General features: G+C 37.5%; 1 protein-coding gene across 11 annotated transcripts in view; it reads left to right on the top strand.

Annotated features, from left to right (window-relative positions):
- The window catches only part of PARD3 (par-3 family cell polarity regulator), a 435,816-nt gene that overhangs the window by 249,640 nt on the left and 164,884 nt on the right, over positions 1-21,292 (top strand). For all 11 annotated transcript variants that reach the window (XM_008503892.2, XM_030444951.1, XM_030444949.1 and 8 more), the window contains 3 exons: positions 9,018-9,206; positions 9,702-9,872; positions 21,015-21,165. In XM_008503892.2, coding sequence (XP_008502114.1) covers positions 9,018-9,206; positions 9,702-9,872; positions 21,015-21,165 — 511 coding nt within the window. The remainder of the gene's footprint in view (positions 1-9,017; positions 9,207-9,701; positions 9,873-21,014; positions 21,166-21,292) is intronic.

Raw genomic sequence — 21,292 nt, forward strand, 5'->3', positions numbered from 1 at the left:
CTCAGGATTTCATTTCATGATTGTTGCATTCAGGAGCCTGGGAAAGCTTCAGTTTTCTGTTCTCATTTGTTTTCATGTCAAATTACTGTAAGTGAGTAGAATGTTATGAATTTTACAGAGTGCAGGATTCATAACAGTGACATACCCAGAGTGGTTGGTGTGTTGGAACAACATATACGTGTTTAGCAACCCTGATAGAAATTGCAAATGGGATTGCTTTTTATTTTCTTCTGAACTCAAAAATCTGATAACCCTGTTATTAACTAAATTTCATTATGATCGCTGTGCTATTTCTGAAGCCAATGATAGTGTCATGTTTAAGCCTATCAGTGTTTTTTGGTTCAATTGTTGCCCTTGCCATAGAGTTTCCTGTGTGATTCTGGGTAAATTAGCCAGCTACACTTAATGCAAGTATTCATCAACTATAGGGATGGGATGATACCACTGTGTGGTTAGAGGCAATTTGAAAGAACTAACACATAATTTTTTTGTACACTTTTTGTTTTCCTTTTTTTGTGTGTTATGAATATGAGATACACTTGCAAATGCCTAGAAAGACATAGTTTATATTGATTAATGGATGGAAAATTCTTGGGGCTTAATCTTGGGCAAAGAAAGCACTGTCACTCTTGAGCTTTACGATGGCAGTGTTCTGAGTGTGTATGTATTTGGTTTTTATTTTTGGTGAAAAGCCAACAGTATTAGTTCAAGATACGTAGGCACTGGGTATGTATCCATGGCTATTTTTAAAAAGCTGTACACTAAGTTCCCACCACTTCGTATACAGCATTTACACAGAACTTTAGTTTTTATAGCAGTTTTATATCACTCAGTTTATGCTCCTCTTTTACACAAAACCTTCATTTTGAGAATAGTTTAGAGCTTCATCAGTTTCCATTACTGCAACAGGTGGTCCAAATGTCTGAAAAATTGAGCCAATTGACTCAATATAAATCTACACCAATAGTGGTGCTGATACCATGAGATACAGAGGAATTTTATGACTAGAGGAGAAGTTTGACTGATGATTAATCCGAAGCTGTTATTTCTTCCATGATGTTTAGCAATACTGCAAATAAACTGGTGCTGATTATTTTTAAACCTTTTTATCATCTAATGGTGAGAGGCAAATAAGTGATTACAATGATTAAAAGCCCTCTTAATGATATTTGTTCAGGTTTCAGATTGTATTTTTAATGAAGTTAAGAGATAAGAAGCACATCACTGGCCATATGAAAGAAAGAGGTAGTGATTGTGTGATCTTCTGCAGGACACTGTTGTGCTTAGTCTTTTGCCATAGAAAATACTTGAGTATTGAACATCATCTTTTGGGATATTAATGAATAGAGCTGAGAAATTAATTCCTAGTGAATAATTAATACAACAGTTGAGTGACTGTGTTATCAATGCTCTTTGACTAGCCTGAATTTCCTGGAACGTTCAGTGATAATCCGTATAAACTTCTGTGTAATGCTGTGCTTGGGTCTGACCTGCAGGCTCATGGATTTGACTCTCTCATCTGTAGGTGATTTAGCTGGGCAGCAGTGTGGCAGACCCAAGCTGCTTCCCTCAGTGCCGTGGGGCAGCTGTAGCAGTTTTCTCAAAGCCTGTGTTGATAGCCCTTACCCTTGCTGGCCAGTTGCTGGTGTTGTGCAAGGCAAAATATGGGTTGCTTCACTTCTGTAACAGTTTGTTAGTTTGAATAACAATAGTTGACTGTGTAAGGCATTTACAATTCAAACAAAAAATATAGGGAGAATTACTGAAAGGGGTCATCAGGTTCTTTAGTTGGTCATCTGCTAGCACAGGCAGTAGAGTCCTCGGGTTCTTTCAATGCTTGTCCTAATTAGGGTGAGTGAAAAGTTCACAATGTTGCTTAAAATTCCTATTTCATATCTGAAAACTCATTAGTTGTGTGCAAAGCTGCTTTTTTTGCGCTGTTGGCTTTAAACAATTCGTGTTGCTTCCTTCTTGCTATTAAATCCTTGCTAAGGAAAATAGTGAAATGAAGAAGTTTGCCATGGGTGCTGGAAACTCTGCAGCAGCAGTAAGAGTAAGACACAGGTCAGTCCCAGTGCTCTGTACAGGCATTGCCTCATGTGGAATGTTTTCTTGCCATGGACTTCTACAAAGGCGATATTTCCCTTTCAAAAAAATTTTTTTTTGTGAGTTTGGTGTTTGGTTTGTCCGGCTTTCACAGACACTCTCTTTAGTCTTTCAGGTCTTTCTCATCCCATAGGCCAGTGAGAAGTATAAAGATTTTTAGGGAGCTGTGTTGGGCATTGAAGTTTCTCTTGAAAACGGGATAGCACAGAGAGCTGTAACTTTATAGACAGCTTTGGCATTGCAGACACCTACTGTGTATCTAATCCCTTAGTTTTCATTTCGCTAGGATAAGCATCTTTTAAGGAAACAGACTTAACGTTACAATTGTATATTTCTTTCAGAATATACAGTAGGAGTACAAAGTTTGAGTAGGCCACTTTGGAACCGGATATGTTCAGGATTTGGCCAGAATGAAGTGCAGTCATGGTAAAAGCAACAGACTAGTCCCTGTGTGAAGTTCTGAGGTGCAGAACCTGATCAGTTGGTACCAAATGTAGAATGTCATCTGCTTAAACCAGTTTCTACAGCATTCCAGATCAGTGTTAGTGTTAGGGAGAATAATGTTAGCATAGACAAGCAATGGCCTTCTTATAAAGATAAATAGCAAACATGTGGATATACTTAAACACGGACTTTTACAAAGCTTTGATTTTCATACTAAATGAAAATCACATGCTAGAATTTTTGTGCTTTGGAAAACATTTAATTTTTTCCTAAACTATTTTTTAATCCATCAAAAACATGAAACTGAAGACATTTTTGAATGTGGAACATGTTTTTTGATATTAAATTAAATCCTTAAAATGGACATGACTGGAAATGTAACAGGCCTGTTTTGTAGTATTTTCATGAGCTAACATTTCTGCGTATAAATACGTACCAAAGTTAATCCACATGCAAAAAACTTTTCCTTGATGGGATTAAAATTAAAGCAGACCACATTTCCCATAAAATCTCAGAATTCAGATGTAGTTTTTGATTTTTAGCAGCTGCTGTTTGATTTGAACAAGAGTGCAAACTTTGCCAGATGTGACATATTAACTTAGCTAATATGAATAATGAATCTCAGTGTATACGTGCAAATAAGATTCATTAGTGCTTATCTAACATATGAAAGATATTAAAATACTTAACCTAGGAACAGCTAGAAAAAGAAATCAAGCATAAGAATTCTAGTTGTTTAGTTGACTTAAACCCTATATAATTTTATAACTAGGTAAGTAGATACTTTAGGCCCTTATAATCTGTAATGCAACATGACTGATGAAAAAAAAAAAGAAAGCAAGATAAAAGGCCTTTTTGTATTTCAGGAGGAATAGGGCTGGAGTGTGCACATCACTATTGGATCAGTAGGCAGGATTTTCTCTGCTGGAGGTTCAGTTTAAAATCTGAACAGACTGCTGTAGTTGTATTTATCTTTAATGCCTACCCATGGCGGGATGCATCAGCTCTCAGTTATTCCTCCTGAGGAGAGGCCTCAACTGCAGTTAGAGAGGTGTGTTACAGGCCACCTACATTGCTCTAGTTTTAGTACCTCCAGCAGTAATACATTGATAACTTGTTCATAAGTTCTAAACATCATCCCCCCAAAACAGGCTTTGAGCATGGAGGCTGTTTTGGATCCTTAGAGCTCTTTGATTTTTATGTTCTATATTTCTATATGTGAAGGTGTATAATGATAGTCATCATCTTTTTATATATACCAGTTTAGAAGTTGGCCTGATTTGACAGAACCTAACTAGTAGGACAAAACCATTTGAGTAATCTCTGATGTCAGGAATGTCTTTAGACAACAGCTAATTGAAATCTTCTTTCTCTTGTGTATATCATAACCATTTTGTTATTAAGAAATTTTATTTGTTTTCCAATGTATAGGAGTTAGGATTTCTTAGTAACTTTTCCAGACCTGATGAGCTCTTACATCCATGGGACTTCAAACTCATCTTTCAAGAACTTGAAATTTGCAATTTGGACAAATTGGAAAAAGAGAATACCCATTTGCAAGGCAAAATGTTGATGGCTTAGCAAAATAATAATTAAACAAAGGCTAACAGTCTTAGGGCTGTGATGTTAAAAACTGGATTTTGGGGCAAGTGAAGTGAATAATGTAGATGGGGTCATTGGAGGCTCTGGGCAGGGTTTAGTCTCTAGTTGCATAATAAATCACATGAATTTCATCGTCTTGGTACATATAAGGGTGTGTTTGTATCTGTACTTGCATATATAAGGGTGTGTTTGTATATGTACCTGCATATACATGTGCATACAAGAGCCCTGTAATGTTCTCGTGGATGTGTCTTCATGTACATAACTTTGAAATATAGGTTGCCATCTAAAAGTGGGGATATAGAGCTTTATTAATTGCTTTTGTGAAAGGAAACATAATCACAAAGTAACTTGCAGACAAGTTTCAGTGGCTTACAGCTGCTGAGAAGACAGCATGTCTAAGCTTGCAAGAGAATGAACTTCCCTGGAGAGAATGGAGCCGGATTTGTAGCTGCAGTGAGCCACTTTGGAAACCTGTCCCAGCTTGATTGAAAATTGCTTCCTCCATTAGGTGGGAGGAGGATTTCTTTGCTGTTAGTTTTCTTTTTTTCACCCGTCTCAAGCTTCTTACTCACCAGCTGAACCCTGATGAGATTTTATAAAAAGTCCCATGCAAGAAATTTCTTTATAGTATTTAAAACACAAAAGCAAGGAGGAGCTGCTGTTACTAATATGATTATTGAGCTTTTAGTATCAAGGTCCATTTTAATATTGTTTATAAAAGTAAATCAGGTTTTACAATTGGATCAAAAAACAATGTTATGTTGAAAAGAAAAATAATTACCTCCCTGTTTATTGTATGATGTTTTTTTCTAATCCCCATATACATCAAAGCATTGCCATAAACTCTCTCTTGCCAGGAAGTTCCAATATATTTATTTTGCAATTAAAAAGAGAAAAAACTTACCTCAAATGTTATTTAGTATAAATTGGTGCTAAGTATGAATTTGAAGGTTAAAAAATAACCTACATATTTATTTGAATTTTTCTTACAAGTCACATTCTTGAGCTTCATTCATCCAGCTGAAGTTATTTGAGATGACCTTTTCCTTAGCTGACTCTGTCTGAACAGAATATTGTTCTGCTGTTAATTGTTGTGGAGATAGTGTGTGAAATGTCTTAAGGGAGCTGAAATTTGTTGTTCATGGCTCACAGAACATAATTTTGCTTGCATGTTTACTGCTGGCCTGTCAAAGTATGAAGGGATAAATTTCTCCCACAGATCAACTAATCATGAAAATAGTGTTGAGGTGTTTGATTGACATGGGAAAGCTGTTAATTTAGAGTGTATCAAGATCAAATGGAACTTATTGCAATTAGGAAGTGATTGTGTTCTCAGCTGACATTTTTAAATGCTGCATTTTAGAATTTTCTGCATCTTTATGCTGTCTCATGGATGTATTAGGGAATTTCTGTGATTTGTTACATTTACATACTTAATGTTCAACACAATTTCAGTGCAGATTTTACTTTTATATAATGGCTGATATTTAACTGACTGGGGAGAATTGCTCTACATACATTGTTTCTATACTCTTTAGGGCTTTGAAGAACAAAAGATTCAGCCAGTCTTAGGTTTTGTTGGCTTTTTTGTTTGGTTTTGTTTTTACAACTTTGGTTCAAGCTATTTTTTTTAGGTATATAAAAAAAGGGTATCTAGCTAAAATTTTCCTGCTTATTTCTCTGAGAATGGCTCCCTTATGGCATGCTTAGATATTCCTGATCACTAGCTAGTTCTGCTCCAAGGTTTGTATGCATGAAGTTGTATTCAATATATCATATATAGTAAGACCCTATTTGGTACCATGGTGTGACACAAATGTTAAGGTCAGTACCCTCATATCCATAGTCACTGAGTCTTAGTAGTTGTTATTCTTGAAAGCCACATTTTTCTCTTAAGTATTCTAGCCAAAATTGTGGGATACTGAAAAGAAATGTTTGTTCTCTCTATTACTTTCTTTTTCAAAATTTATATTCAAGCAGATGGTACCGACAGATGACATACAGATTCTAAGGGGCAAAAGGATTCTCATGTCCGTAAACTTTCAGACACAAATATAGTAATGAAATAGCTGGCTTAGGTGGATGAAACTGTAGATACCTGCTGAAGTCCCTAAAGCAATTTAGTCTTAACTCAGTTATGGTTTTTTTTTATTTTGCATGCGTTGAGCAATTTTTTTGTAGTTTCACTGCTGTTCTGGAGCTGAGGCTGCTGTTTGTGGTTTTTTTCACTTGCATGATCTACTCACTTATGTGCAGCTAGTAAGGAGAAGTTTCCTCCAGGTTTAGGCCTCAATTATCACCTCCACACTCAGGTGTCTGTAGCTTGATATCATCATTGGATCTTTTCCGTATTTAAGACTGTAGAAAATAAGCAGAAGCCTCACAAGAGGAGCAGTGCTGAGCTGATAATGCAGCTCTTTGGTCTCGCTGAAGGGAATTAGTGTAGAGGCCATTAGCCCAGTCCTTGGGGATTTTTATTGAGATTCTCTCTCCAATTGACCTTTTGGCTTATAGAGGTGCACCCTAAGGGAAGGGCTGTGCAGGGAAGCAGGTTAGTTTGCTGCCCTTGAAGGGAGATGGCTGTGAAGTTCTTGCTTTTTTAGAACATTAGAAAGGACTGGTGGAGGGGGAGGATTAATTGTAAATTTATGATAGGAATAATAAAGAAAAATCCAATAATCTTATGTGCTTCGTTGGATTACCCATACATCCTACCTTGGCTTTATCAGCCTTTTGGTTCACAATATTTTATTCCTACTATTTATTAAGGAATATGAAAGTGATCAGTGTTACAGAAGCTAAAAGGCAATGTTCATCTGTCTTAGATTGTTCTATTCTGCAGCCACCTGGCAAAAGATGCATCTCAAATGTATGCTGTAACTAGTGCTCTTGTGACCCAAATGGGAAAATAAGGGTAATAATTTTCCCCAAATTTGGGAAATACGATTAAGATTGAGTATTTTTTCCATGGACACAGTGTATCTTTCCATTCCTGACAGCTAGCACAGCTGATTTGCATGGCTAAGGGATTTATTTGAACAATAGGATTCATAAGTGGGCCAGCTTAGCCATGGCACTTGGATAAGGGGTGTTAATTTAATTCTTTTTTCATTTTAAATTAGTGAAGCATTAAGTTTTTTTATAAAAAAAAGATGTGTGTGGACAAGCAAATAGTGTCTAATGCAAGGGAAAAATGCTGGTGAACACATTACGGTTCATGCTTTTAATCAAGTGGGAAATGATATAGCTCCTGTTTTTCTTCCCTCCACCTTATTTCTGGTTCTCTCAGCATCTGACTGCTTTCCCATGTGACATTTTCACACTATATTTCTAGGTCAGTGGTGACACAACTAACATGCTTGTGCCCAAATTGATCATCTCAGCTGCTGTACTCCACATGGCTTTCACATCCATCTTTACCGAAGTCTGTGACTGGATTTCAGAAGAGCCTGTCAGCTTTTTGTATTTCCTCAGGTCTTAAGAAACAGGGATGATTTTGCAGGCACATGGTACCTTCTCATGTTTTGTCCTGCTGCAGGTATCTGGGAGTAGGAGAAAACCAGAAGTTTTCTTTTCAAATTGATGAGAGTGACTTGAGTAAAGTCAGTATAAAATAACTGTCAGTAAGGGAGGTAATGCAAAGGGAGGTAATTAAAAAAAATTGGCCAGATTAATTCTTCCAGAGAAGAACTTTTGACTTTGGACATTACTGTGTGCTGTCTGGTGGACGTTCTCGTGATGTTCCTCTTTCATGTGGGAGAAAAATAAAAACAAAACAACTTCATTTTTTGTAGTTGATAAGGAAATAACCACAAGTGGTTATAACCACTTTGTTATAACTGAAAGATGGTCAAAGAGAAGCAGACAATGTCTACTTCAAGGAAGAAGGATGGTGGATATCTCACTCCTCTTGTCCCTCCTTTGAGCAGGAGCCTCTTCTGTGTAAGCACCACTCATCAGGCCTGACCAATTTCTTTCCTGGGTGATGTGCCCAAGTCTGCTGCCCTGACAAGTGCCAGTGCTCTGTGGGGACACTCCAGGGCCCCCCTCCCAGCTTGCTGCCACCCCAAGCTCCACATGAGGGGAAGCAAAAGACTTGTGTCCTGTGCCTGCACAGCTTTTGGGTGCCTGGAAGTGTCACTGAGCATTTCCTTACCAGGGGCACTGACAGAGCTGAGACTAAAATTCCTGGTGTTCAAAACCTGAAATAGTCCTAGCCAGGTTAAAGCTGCGTATGGAGGGCAGCTAAGAACCAAGGATGGGAGTAAGAGGACAGAGTTGAAGGGCAGAGCTGGGAAAGACAGGAAAGTTGTCATGCAGAGCTGGATTTGATGCTGAGCCTGGCAATAGCAGAGAGATCTACTGTTGCAGATCTCAGATGTGTCATTTTCTGTTTTTCGTAACACAGCTAATTTTAAACAAACTGAGGTAAAGGAGTAATTTTTTAATTTAATTTTCTTGCACTCAATATCTCCCCATGACTGCAAAGCTACCGTAGATAATGATGGTATTAAAAAAATTTGTGGGTTTGCAAGCAAGAAAGTACATCTGATGCAGCTCTCTTTTGGCTAATGAAATAGCAGCATACGTGTGAGTTGGTATTAATGGCATATCCAGTAATGACACACGATTAAATTATTTTACTAGATAGAGAAGCACTTAGACATAAATATATCTCTGAAATTAGGCATCAGCTGGAGGTGATAGAAAATACACTATTTGTGCATGTTTCTTCAAATAATTACTGTGGAAAATATTGTGGCATTGTAGTTAAAAGCAGGTTTTTTTCATGCTAATAGCTGAGGGAGAGAATTCCCAAAGAGCAATTCTCTTCTATAATCCCATGCTAATCTTCTTGACAGAAAGCAGAAGAAGAGGAGCTTGTCCTCACACCTGATGGCACCAGGGAATTCCTGACCTTTGAAGTCCCACTGAATGACTCTGGATCAGCTGGACTCGGTGTGAGTGTCAAAGGTAACAGGTCAAAAGAAAACCACGCGGATTTAGGAATCTTTGTCAAGTCCATTATTAACGGTGGAGCAGCATCCAAGGTGAGAGGAACATCTGGGTACCTTTGTTTTCTTCTGTTATCTGTAGTAAAATTTTTTTTTTTTAAATAACCACAGATTCAAAAAATAATGAGATTGCCCTGCAACTAGCATTTTCCACTTACACTGTTAAAAGTAACATTTAGATTTCTACACTCACGTTTGCATCTTCCAGGATTCAAACAGATTTAGAGATTCTCGGAAAGGATACAAGCAATCTCTGGTAAAGTTCAATTAGTGTGTTATTTGTGCAAACAGATTATGATGGTAGCTTGCAGTGTAAATCTATAATTGGAATAGACATTTCTTACAGTGGCTGCAGTGGAAGATATTATACCAGGGTTCATTGAGCCATAAACTCTTGGGAGTAAGCATAGTGGTTTGATTATTATTTTTTTGTTGTTGTTGTTTTTTATATAATTTTTTTGTTAATCTCCACCACATTAAACTTTTTTTGTTGGTGTTTTATATAATGAACTGCAATCTTTCCCTTTCCAGGATGGCAGGCTTCGAGTGAATGATCAACTAATAGCAGTAAATGGAGAATCATTATTGGGCAAAACGAATCAAGATGCTATGGAAACTCTGAGGAGGTCTATGTCCACTGAAGGAAACAAACGAGGAATGATTCAGCTTATTGTGGCAAGGCGAATAAGTAAATGCAATGAGGTAAAATGCTTTTGGTAACAGGAGTGGTAGTTTTCACTTCTGAAGTATTTGTGTTCTAGATGTCATTTCCTCTGAGACCTGGAAAATAATATTTGAGAATCCAGAGAAAGAGATGATCTGAATTTCGGTGTTAGACATGCTAACTTTATTACCAATCAATAGAGTTTTTCATTTGAGTATTTTCATCAATGAATGACAGGAAACACTGAATAAAACTATATCGATTTTGTAATTGGATCCCACTGTTTACGTGATTTTTGTTCTTTGGAGTTTTTTATGTAGGTCTATTGACTCTTTGCCTTATAGACTTAGTGTTAACTGACCTGCTGCTTTTTCACTTTCAGTTTTTTAATTAAGAGTAGAGCTCTTATAATTTAGTATTATATTTTATCTAAGCAATTACAAGTTCCTTGTAGAGATTCTGCAACACTTGATGCAAATAATCCTGTAGTTTTGGATTTTAAATATGTCATATCTTGGCCTTCATTGCAGGGAAACCTGAAACATTGATTCAGGGTGAAGTAGTTATTTTTTTTTCTTATGTTATGTGCAGCTTCTGTCTCCTCCACTGGGCTGTTAATGTATTAATGTTTTGAAACATTTTCATAATTTCTAATAGTTTATCTTCTAGATGAAGGTAAAAAATGCTTTATAGTAGAAATATGTGGGCATATACTGCTGAGGACTGCAGATGCTGTGGAGAACTGAATTAGACTTCAAAAGGATTGTGACAAATTGGAGAAAACCACAAAGTTAAAGAGGGTGCAGTTGAATGGAGGGTCAGAGAAGCATCTGTTCTTAAGATATCTAAAAGTCATTCTTTCTTTCTTGTTAACACCAGTAAAGTCTTATCAGAAGTGTTATTTCTTGAACATCATCCTTCAAGAATGATGTGCACAAATTGGTTTAGTACTGCTGCTTTTGCCTAGGGGGAAAGGCAGTGGTTTATTTTTTAATGCATAAAATGGATCTTAAAAAAAAATCCAGTTCATCGCATATTAGACAATCACGTCTGAAAAGACACTTAATATTAAGCTCCCCTTGATTAAGGGCTTATACACAGCTTTAATACACATATACACATTTATATATACACGTTGCTAGAAAGCCAGCTTTGTTGCACAGTTTCTCATTGGTGTTGAAGGAATTTTTACCTATTTTTATTATACCAGCTATAATTCTGAACTAGGACTCCAGAGAGCACAGACTGTCCTTTGGAGATTCTTGCTTATTCCTAATCAATTTCAGATATATTTTATATGTTACTATATATAAAGGGTGAAATAGTTTAGACTATTTCTGTGTTTAGGTTTGTTGGGTTTTTCCACAAAAAGGGTATGGAAGATGTTCACTTTTGTCTTAGTAAATATCTTTTAGAAAACACATACCAAGGCTGTGTTTGTAAACATGATGGAGCAGGTCCAACAGTGGTGAATCAAAAACATTACTTCTTAAATCCAGTAGATTTTTTATTCACTCAAATAAGGAATAGATTGTTGCCCTATGTAGGCTTAATATTTGCTAATTTAATCACATGCCAAAAATGGCACAGCTCAGTCTACAGTATATATGCTCCAAGTGAAAGAACTGGTATTAGAATCATATTTAGATACACTAAAACGTATCTGTAGAGGGACAAAGATGGGCCTACTTCACTGTTTATTTTCATGGATTTTTCCAGCTCCTTGATAAGCTAGTGAGATGAGCCTAGTAATGATATGTGAATACTGGTGTAGTGTAACTATTTTTCTACGAATTCTTCCTTTCATCACATTCATCCAAAGAAAATAAAATGACAGTAATAATATGATAAAAGTCCAACTTGTATGGACATAAAACTGTTCACCTGCTGAGCTGGCAGTATTCAAGAAGCCAGTTTTCTGGAAGTCTTGCAATGAAGAAAACGTTTTTTTTCCTTAGCATTTTAAAACAGAACCTTCGTTCCTTGCTCAAATATTGGATTTATTTAAGCTTTCTTTTTATTATGGTCTGAACCGAAACACAGAGAAATGGGATGCCCAGGGAGGTGGTGGATTCTGCGTCCCTGGAGGTTTTTAAAAAGCGACTGAATGTGGCACTCAGTGCCATAGTCTGGTAACCACAGTGGAAGTGGGTCCAGGGTTAGACTTGATGACCTCAGAGGTCCTTTCCAACCTGAATGATTCTGTGATTGTTTATATATTACAAATCAGATATAGTATTGATAAACTATGATAGTATTATTTATGTATAATGTAGATGTGGTGCTTCAGGACATAGTTTAGTTGTAAACTTGGCAGTGTTAGGTTTATGGTTGGATTTGATGAACTTAAGGGCCTTTCCAATCTCTATGATTCTGTGATTGTATGAATAACATATATGAGTATGGTATTCACCTTAACCCCAAAACATGGATATGTGGACTGAGACCCAGCTGGAGAGCAGCACTGCATAACTGATCATCACCTTCCCATGGAGGATCAGAGACTGGCCATAGCTGGCAGCCTCAGCTCTATTATGCTTGCTTCAGCAATTTTGATTAGTTAGTTACATGTGCTGACACACAAGCTGCCCCCTTAGCATTTTTCTGTAGCTGCCACCAGCCTACTATAGAATCTCAGCAAAGAATAAAAAATTAAAATTATATCTGACTGACAGCAAATTCAGGAACTTGAAGATTAGAAATAAAAGCATAAGGGCAGACTCTGGAGTCATAAATCACACCTGTTACTAGCATGCTCCTCAGAAATGTGGTTCCACTGTTTTTGCTTCAAAAGAAATGTGTACTTTTTGAGTAAGTAATTCCCTAGTGCTTTCTAAGCTTTTTTCTCTCTTTTGGTTCTCTAAAGGTGTCAAGATATATAGGAACAAAAAAAAGATGCTGTTAACTGATTGCTTTCCTGTATTGATTCAGCATTCTGTGTGCCCACTTCATGGAAAAAAATATAACTTAAGTTCTTTTTAGCCTTGCAGAGCTACAGTTATGTGGAACAAGTCAGATTATATTCTCTTTTGTGTATCTCCAACAGAAAGGTTTATTTTGTTTCATTGCAGTGGCATGGTCAGTACTGCACCATGGCACCAACTCAGGACCTGGCACCCTGGGATTTCCCACCCTGCCACAGGAGCAGTCACAAGTGTCTTGGAAGAGGAATCAGTACAAGGGGCAATAATGCCAATGCAAAAAAGATTTGTGCTCAGCATCTGAACGATAAAAACATTTGCTATCTGGCTATTAAAAACCAACAGCAAATAGAACAAAAAAAACCAAACCAAAAAACAAAAAAGCCAAGCCTTTTTTCTTTCCTGCCTTCACATCCAGTAATTGCTTTGCATTTACAAAACCAAACTGAGTTCTTCTGAGATAGGCAACCTAGTCTGGTTTTTTATTCAGCAAAATTGAATTCAAATTGGATTTTAAGAAAGCTTATAGTATGAAAACTGTTCTTTTGCTTTTAACATTAATTTTTCATAATCAGCTGTAAGAATTGCAGGGGAGAAACAATTAATTTGTCAGCTTGGTTCTGAGGAGTACCATTTCTCTGTGTTTCAGTTCAGACCAGAATTTTCACAGGCATTTTGCATTTTGGTTGCTGTCTAGATGAGAGGACAGCTCAACCCCTGGTGTCCTGGGTTTGGAGAGGCAGGGACAGTTATCTCTGATCTCCCACAGAGAAGCTATTTCTTTGTCAGAAAGCATTCTTAGGCTTCAGAAGTCAAAGTTTATTTAACTGGAGCATGAAACTGTTTCAAAACTTTGTGAAGTGACCTTTGATATTCTTTTTTCTTGTCAGCATTATTCTCAGACAGCTTCACCAATTCTCATGTTGACTAAGCCTCCAAAGCAATTATAGTAACAATAAAAATGTACATAAACACCATAAGAGTATTATCTTGTCTTCAGAGAGGTAGTGAGGAGAGAATTTATATCAGAAGCTCTTACATAGCTGTAAACTCTGTTTAAACTCACAAACTTCCCATTTTTATGCTGCTGTGGTTTTGCTGAACTGAAGATTATCCTGTAGAAAGATTTTTCATTGACTCACAAGGAGATGAAGTATAATCTATCCAGGTTTTCAAGTGAATTATCTTGTAGTAAATATTGATATAAGCATGGAGTGAGCAGTAGTTATGAATGAACTACAAGCAGAAACTGTGTATCTGAGGTTTTCTGCTGTTTCCAGTATGTATACACAGAGTACAGTAATATAGTTAATTCTGTAAGTGACACTATTTCAAACCCTCAAAGTTTTATTTAATATATCAGCCACTCCAGACCACAGTCACACAGTGAATATATGATGGATGCTTTTAGATTAATGTAACAAAAACATTTAGTTTGGGATTTGGATATACCTAAGGATCCCTCCTCACCTTTAAAAAAATTAAATATACTATTTGAATCTATGTTTTCAACTTTCAGCATTGGTCTCTGTGATCAGCATTGTATATTGAGTCTTCAGCTTTGCTTTATAGACACAGAGAGACTTTGAGGTACATTAGCAAAGTTGTGCAGACAGTAACAATAGTAATAACTTGATATTCTTGTATGGCCAGTATTTAAGACCTCAGTTTTCAGACATGGCCATTAGCATTTTGATGATTGATCTTTAACTGATGGTTGATATTTTTTTAATTACCAAGAAGCCTAAGGTTTAAGGAGAAACACTGGAGATCCTTGGGTAATGTTCTGTCAATTAGTGATATTATTGTGATCAGCTGATATGGGCAAACATCTGCTGGCTAGCTGGCCATAATGCATACACAGCGCTTGGGCAGGACTGTCAGGCAGGTCTGTGCAGCTGGCAGCACTATGTGCTGATTCAAGAAAATAAAGGTAATTGTTACTTTTGGAATCCTGTCCTTTTCAATTCTGAAGCCTGGACAGCTTAGAGGCACAGATTCCTTGTCTGCACTCTGTTCATGTCACACGCAGGCAGCACTTGTCTGCCATTAAGAGAGAAAGCATCACCATTTTCCTCAAAATGAGAGATTTCAAGGCGATTTACTTTTTGTTCTCTCTCGCTTTTTGACAGAATCAATGTCTTGCCAAACTTTCCTGATAAAAGGTTTGTAAATGATTTGCAGATCCCCAGGTTTCTTTCTGCATGCCTGTTCATTTTGGCTTCAGTTGCTGAGCTGAAAACAGATCATACCGTGAAGCAGAAAAAGAGTCATGCACCCAGACCATATAAGGACCTTATCAACTGTTTAAATACATGGACTGGTAGACAGCTCATTATTAGTGACTTTTCAAATGATTGATTTCATTATAAAAGAAATAAACCAAGCACCTATTTTTTTTCCAGTGTGTGTTTAAATATAAAGCATTTAGCATCATTGTTCCCTTCATGCATTACTTAGTTATCTCCTTTGAAGCGCATATGACAAGTTCGGATATTTTTTTAGCTTTTTTTTTTAGCTAGGTTAGTTTTGAGATCACATTCTGGAGTCCATTTAACTGCTGAAAAGGCTTTAGTATCTTCTCCAAACACAGTGATTTCACAGTTCACTCCCTTCTCCAAATCAATGATACAGGTGTTTGTTAACCTAAGCCGTTCCCAGCCCTGATGCCTGGGGAAGCCTACAGCTGACTTCTCCTTCCTGAAGGCTGAACTTTGCTTCCAGTCATTGAGCCAGATATCAATCCAGAAGATGAAAACATGGTCCAGTACTATGAAAACTTAGTTTCTCAGAATCTATTGACATGAAGGCTTGGTAAAGGCTTAATGAAAATACAAATATGTCATGTCTGATCCATTGCTTGAGAGCTTGGAGAATTTACTGGAACCTTTGTACAATTCCAGCATCTCAGTGAAATGGGATTGCCCCCATGGATGTCTGCTTTCCCATGGGCCCCTATTTGTCGTGTTCAGTGATCTTACTCTTTACTGTAGATGCCAGTTTTATCCAGGAGGTCAGATGCCCGGTCTGTAGTTCCAAAGATCCTCTATAGATATTTAGGCAACCACCAGTTCATTGGTGCCATGGCTGTTCATAACAGTATGTTGAACATTTAAGACAGTAGTTATGCAACTTCATGGTTGAATTTGCTCAGGATTCTTGGGAGAATTCTACCCAACCTGGTTGACATGTTACTTTCTCACCTACCCTACCCCTAATGTGTATTTTCTTCTGGTTGATCCCACTTGTCTCTTTATTTGCTAGAAAGAACAGAGTAAGGTGTGGAGATCCCCCCAGTATCTTCAGCAGTAAAGACTGAGGCAAAGAAATCATTGAGCTTCACTGTGGCAGATTTCACACTTGCCGTGAACGGATCCAATTGTTTCCCTTTGTACCTTCCTATGTCTGATTTCCTTGCTTAACAGCTTTCCTGCCACCTGAGCATTCTCTAAAGGGTGCTGCTTAAATTCTTCCTTCTTTCTGTCAATTTCTTGGGCCACATTGATGGAGTGTTTTAATTGTGGCACATTTTACTGAGCTCCTAATATAGCACATCTTGATAGTCTCCTTTCAGGACTCTGGTGGTCTTTTTGTGCATGATTTTAAATGTACTTAGATAAAATTCTAATAGCAAACATCACAAGAAATATTTTTCTAAGTTAATTCTTGGGAAAGTATGTACATGGTTTTCTGTTTTGTAGTATCTTGCATCTTCTGTTCTGCCCTTCTACCTGTCCCCTTTTATTTTTGCTTTCTTTTTTCTCCTTTATCTGTTTTTTATCCGTGGTGTCACCTCACAAGCTCCATCTTGACCTCAGTTTCTCCCAATATCCTATAACCTATTATCTAACTATGTTATGAAAACCACCACAGTGATATTTTTTTCCTACCACTCAGAAAACATTTTTGTCTCCTGCTTTCCTTTTAACATTGTCAGAACAAAAATTAAGTATTTAATATAAACACTGTACTAATTTTACATTTACCAGTGAATGATGATGCATTAAATAAGGCCTCACCCTCTTACTGGCTATTTACTTACATTTTTGTGTCTTGCAAAGTCTGTCCCTTAAGCAGGATCTGAACTAGGGTGGGAATAAAGAAAACCAGATTTAATATTAATAGTAGTTTTGTAAAAATATCTCTGTTGAAAAGGAAGCTGAAGCATTTTGGACATCATGCCAGGCTACACAGATAAGAAAGAAAAAAGAGAGCCTGAAAAATAATTCTGTGTGGCAGGAAAACACTGGATACAGTGTAAAATATAGCATATTTGTATACTACTGGCTTCTTTAAAATCCACAATGCTTGTATGCCAGTATTTGGATAATTTACTTTCTGAGGAAAAAAGGTTGGTTTTTTTGTTTTGGTTTTCATTTTTTGTGTGTTTTGTGGGTTTTTTTGTTTGTTTTTTGTTTATGCTTGAATCCTTTGCCAATATTTTTGTGCATAAACTTTTTTCATATTTATGTGCATAACTTCAGATAGGATGGATGGTGGTATTTAACTAAAAAGAACTGCATTAGTTGTCCTTTTATCATCGGGATAAGCAACAGCTGGGCTAGTTAGTACAGACAGTGCTTTAGCAAACATCTGGTTCTTATCTGAATGACAAAAGACCAGGGTAGAGACCTTTTTTATTTAGAAAATATTAAAAAATTAAAACCATTTCTTGATTCTATTTTTACCTTAAGAAAATGAAGAGAACATGAGCTATGGGCAATCTGTAGTATCTGAGTTCTTATTGCATTTTTATGAATGTGGTCATTTATTATAGATCACTGCTAGGACCCAGAGAGGGAACTCTCTTTTCAGCCTGAAGAAGAGGGTGCTCAGGGGGCTCTTACCAGTGTCTATAAATACCTGATAGGGGGAATAAAAACGACTGATCCAGACTCTTTCTCAGGGCTACCCAGTGCCAGCACAAGAAGCAATGGGCACAAAATGAAATACAAGCAATTATTTCTTTAAACACGAGACAAAAATTTTCTTTTGAGAGTGTGGCACTGGACAACGTGTTGTTGTTGACCTTGCTTTGGGCAAGAGTATGGGCTAGGCAAACTTTAGTGGTTCTGTCCTGCCTCTATTGGTTCCATGAGATGCTAGGGGCAGGAACCCATGTGAAGTGTAAGGGCCAGTTTCTGACTAGCTTGCTTTCCTTGCCAAGCCTTTAATGAAGGTCAGGAATTCGTACATCACTGTTTATATTTCCTCCTCTTTATCAGTTAATCAAATTAAATTGTACTGGATAGCACTGATGTTGGCCAAGGGAAGGAACTGGGATGTGTAATTCAAGCCCTCTGTTGAAAATGCATCAGAAAGAACAAATCTTTATTTGAACTGCAACCTTGTTTTGGACTATTGGTCTCTTTGTCTTCCCCACAGCACAGTTTCCAAATTCAATGTATTTTCTTCTTACACAGGCTTTCTCTTAACAATGTAAGGAAAAGACTTTTTTTTTCGTTTTTTTTTTTTTTCTTTTTGTGAAAATCCATTTGTGTAAATTTTTTTTTTTTTTCTGTTTTATAAAGGGCATTGTAGATTTTGTAAAATATTTGTGTAGTTGACTGTCGATGCCTTTATTTAAAACTATATTTTGAGATGCTAATCAGAAATGGAAAAAGTTTTCCCCATAAAAATAATAAAAGACATGATTCACTTTACAAAACACAGCCATCTAAAGACAGCACTCTTGCTATTTCTTTTATTTACCCTGTACTTTGCTGCTTTGTTGAGGAGTGAATTTCTATGTATTTCTCTGATTTAGAGCTTTATCCTTGTCCATATCTTTCTGAAAACCTCTTGAGACCTTCCTACAAATGAGTTTGAAAGTTGATGGGTTGTCACATAAAGAAGGACTGTGCAATATGGCTCACGAAAAGCTGGACACTTGTTACATAAATTCATCAATATAGCACTGGGAGAATAAATCCCAAAACACTTTTATTTTTTCACACCTTATTTAAAGGCAGTGATACAAAGGTTATCTTATAATTTAATGGCTTTATCAAGCAATATTAAGCTCTAAAGCAATGTAATGTTAGTGTGCTTTTTTTTCTTATAGTATTTCAGAATTCAATTTTTCCATTATTTTGAATTTGTCTTAGATTCATTTATAACAGAGGCTACAAATATTGTTTAATTTACTTTTCAGTAAAGCTGTCAGTTGCGATCTGCAATTTAAAAAAAACTAATAAAACAAATCCTCATTTCACAATTTAAACCCTATTGAGTCTAATTCACTTGCACCACAAGTTTATTATTCTCCTGCAGCTTGACGTGCCTCCAATTGTAATTGTGTTGACCCTCTGATGCAGTAAATCTCTCCAGTGCTTATCAAACTGGGAGAGATAAGTCTACAATTTGGAACTTCATTAAATATCTCATTTATATTAAACAGATGATAGTTTTGAGCAGAAATAATAATTTTCACAGGCTCTGTGGCCTCCCAGTCGTGGTCCAAGACTCTGTAATGTGGCATTTTGCAAACCTCCACCCCTCTGTGTCTTGGGCATTATGCCAGACCTGAATGTCAGGACTCCTTAGTCCATGGGGCTGACTTCAAAGCCTGTGCTGTGGAGACTGCAGCTGAGTGCTTTGTAGCCCTTGAAGCAGATTTTTAAAAATCTTTTGTACTGCACATTTTTTAGTCATCTGGGAATTGTGGGTAGAGTGATTAATAACGGGCAGATGTTTAAAGGAGTAAAAACAGCCTACAAACATGTTGCTTATTATTATAATTCCTGAAAATATGCACTGCTCCTCTCATGCTTGCTTAAAGACTGGCCCTTGGAATAAGCCCAGTGGCCTGAAAGAGTTTGTGGAGTGCTCAGTATCTTGCAATATCTGGTCCCTGCTGTATTTCAATGCATAGAAAATATGTGCTTTGGAATTTGTGTCAGACATTGCTCTTAAGTTTTAACGATACACTTCAATATGAAGAGGCGTGTTGTTGAAAGCAGTGAATGCTTTGATGTTTGAGTTCATACAATTATCCTGCAAAATGCATCTATTTTTAAATATTTGTTTTGTTTTTTTAATAGAGCAGTTCATGCTCTTTAGGTGAACTGGTTTAATGGTTTCAACAAAGCTTCTTTGGTAGCATTACAGGGTACAGGCAGGATGCTAGAGCTTAGGTGACCCAAGGCCCTTAGGATCAGGGAGGCTGGATGGTGTAAGGGCTGGGTGGTGGTGTGGGGTGTCTTTATCTTCATTTTGAGTGTCTGGATGCTGACAAATTTAGCATCTGAGCTGACTGGCGAGTTCCTGGATGCTTGTTCTTGCTCCCAATGGCCCTGTTAGCAGTGGAGAAGCCTATAGCTAATGGGATGGAGCCTTCTCATGGAAGTCCGCTAGGGTGGGGAGGCAGCTGTATGTGCACCCTGTGCATGTGGCCAAGCAGTTCTCCATTGCTGCTTCTGACACCTACCTGGTCACCTACCTCTTAATGCCCCAGGGAGGTCTGCCTGGAGTCATGTTGGGCCAGGACCAATAGCTCAGTGAGATGGGGGCTGGAGTGGAGGGGACACCTCAGGCTTTGTCACTTGTTTTTTGTGGCTCTGCCAGAATGCTGGAGCAGTGCCAGGGATCAGGGAAGTTCCCAAGCTGAATAAAATATGTGAAGTCTCTGTATCCTGTGGCCAGGAAAGGCAGAGCAAAGAACTCATCATAAGTAGGATAGGAAAAAAAAATTAGTTTGGAGACAGACTTCCTTTTTTCCTTTCCCTCTCTAATTACAAAATCTTTAAGCATTTACATATTGGTTACTAATATGCGTGATGGGATTTCCTGGGGGTTTCCAAGATGATTACATTTGGAAGCAAATTGCACCACTTCAAAAAATGCCATCAGCCCAAATGGAGTTCCTGCTCTGCGTTCCTGACAGGAGCCTTGTTCTGACAGGCTGTCAGAGTGGAACCATGGCCCAGCTGTCTGCCCTATAATGTTGAAAAAGGCGAAAAGTGTCTGTTTAAGAAATTATCCAACAAATATCCAACAATTGCAACAAAATACAATGGTTTTTTTCACACATTTTCTCCTGAAGGATTTGAAATTTGACAGGGCACCATGGGAGGTGCAGAGTAAAGTGGCTTAGAAAGTTGGTCATTAAGCAGAGCTGTCACTGCAAATTATATTTGTCCAGGGTGAGAAGTTTTTGCTCATTGTGTGTCCAGACAGGTCTAGGCCTTAGGCGAGTTGTTACAGTTCTCCCATGCTGCTAAATGGACCCTGGGTACTAATTTTCCTCTCTCTGTGCAGTTGGAGTCACCTGGGAGCCCCTCTGGGCCAGAGCTGCCTATTGAGACTCTGCTGGATGACCGGGAACGGAGGATTTCCCACTCTCTTTATGGTGGGATTGAGGGGCTCAGCGAGTCACCCACGAGGAACGCAGCACTCAGTAGGATAATGGGTGAGTCAGATCAGCTCTGCTAATTGGGACATGTTTTTATTCCTCTCTGTGATTCATTGAAAGGTGATTAATGTATTACACATGTTGGAACTGAGGAGTGAGGAGGCTGCACCAACCAAATTAAAAT

Source organism: Calypte anna, chromosome 2, assembly GCF_003957555.1.
Source record: "Calypte anna isolate BGI_N300 chromosome 2, bCalAnn1_v1.p, whole genome shotgun sequence".
Lineage (NCBI taxonomy): Eukaryota > Metazoa > Chordata > Aves > Apodiformes > Trochilidae > Calypte > Calypte anna.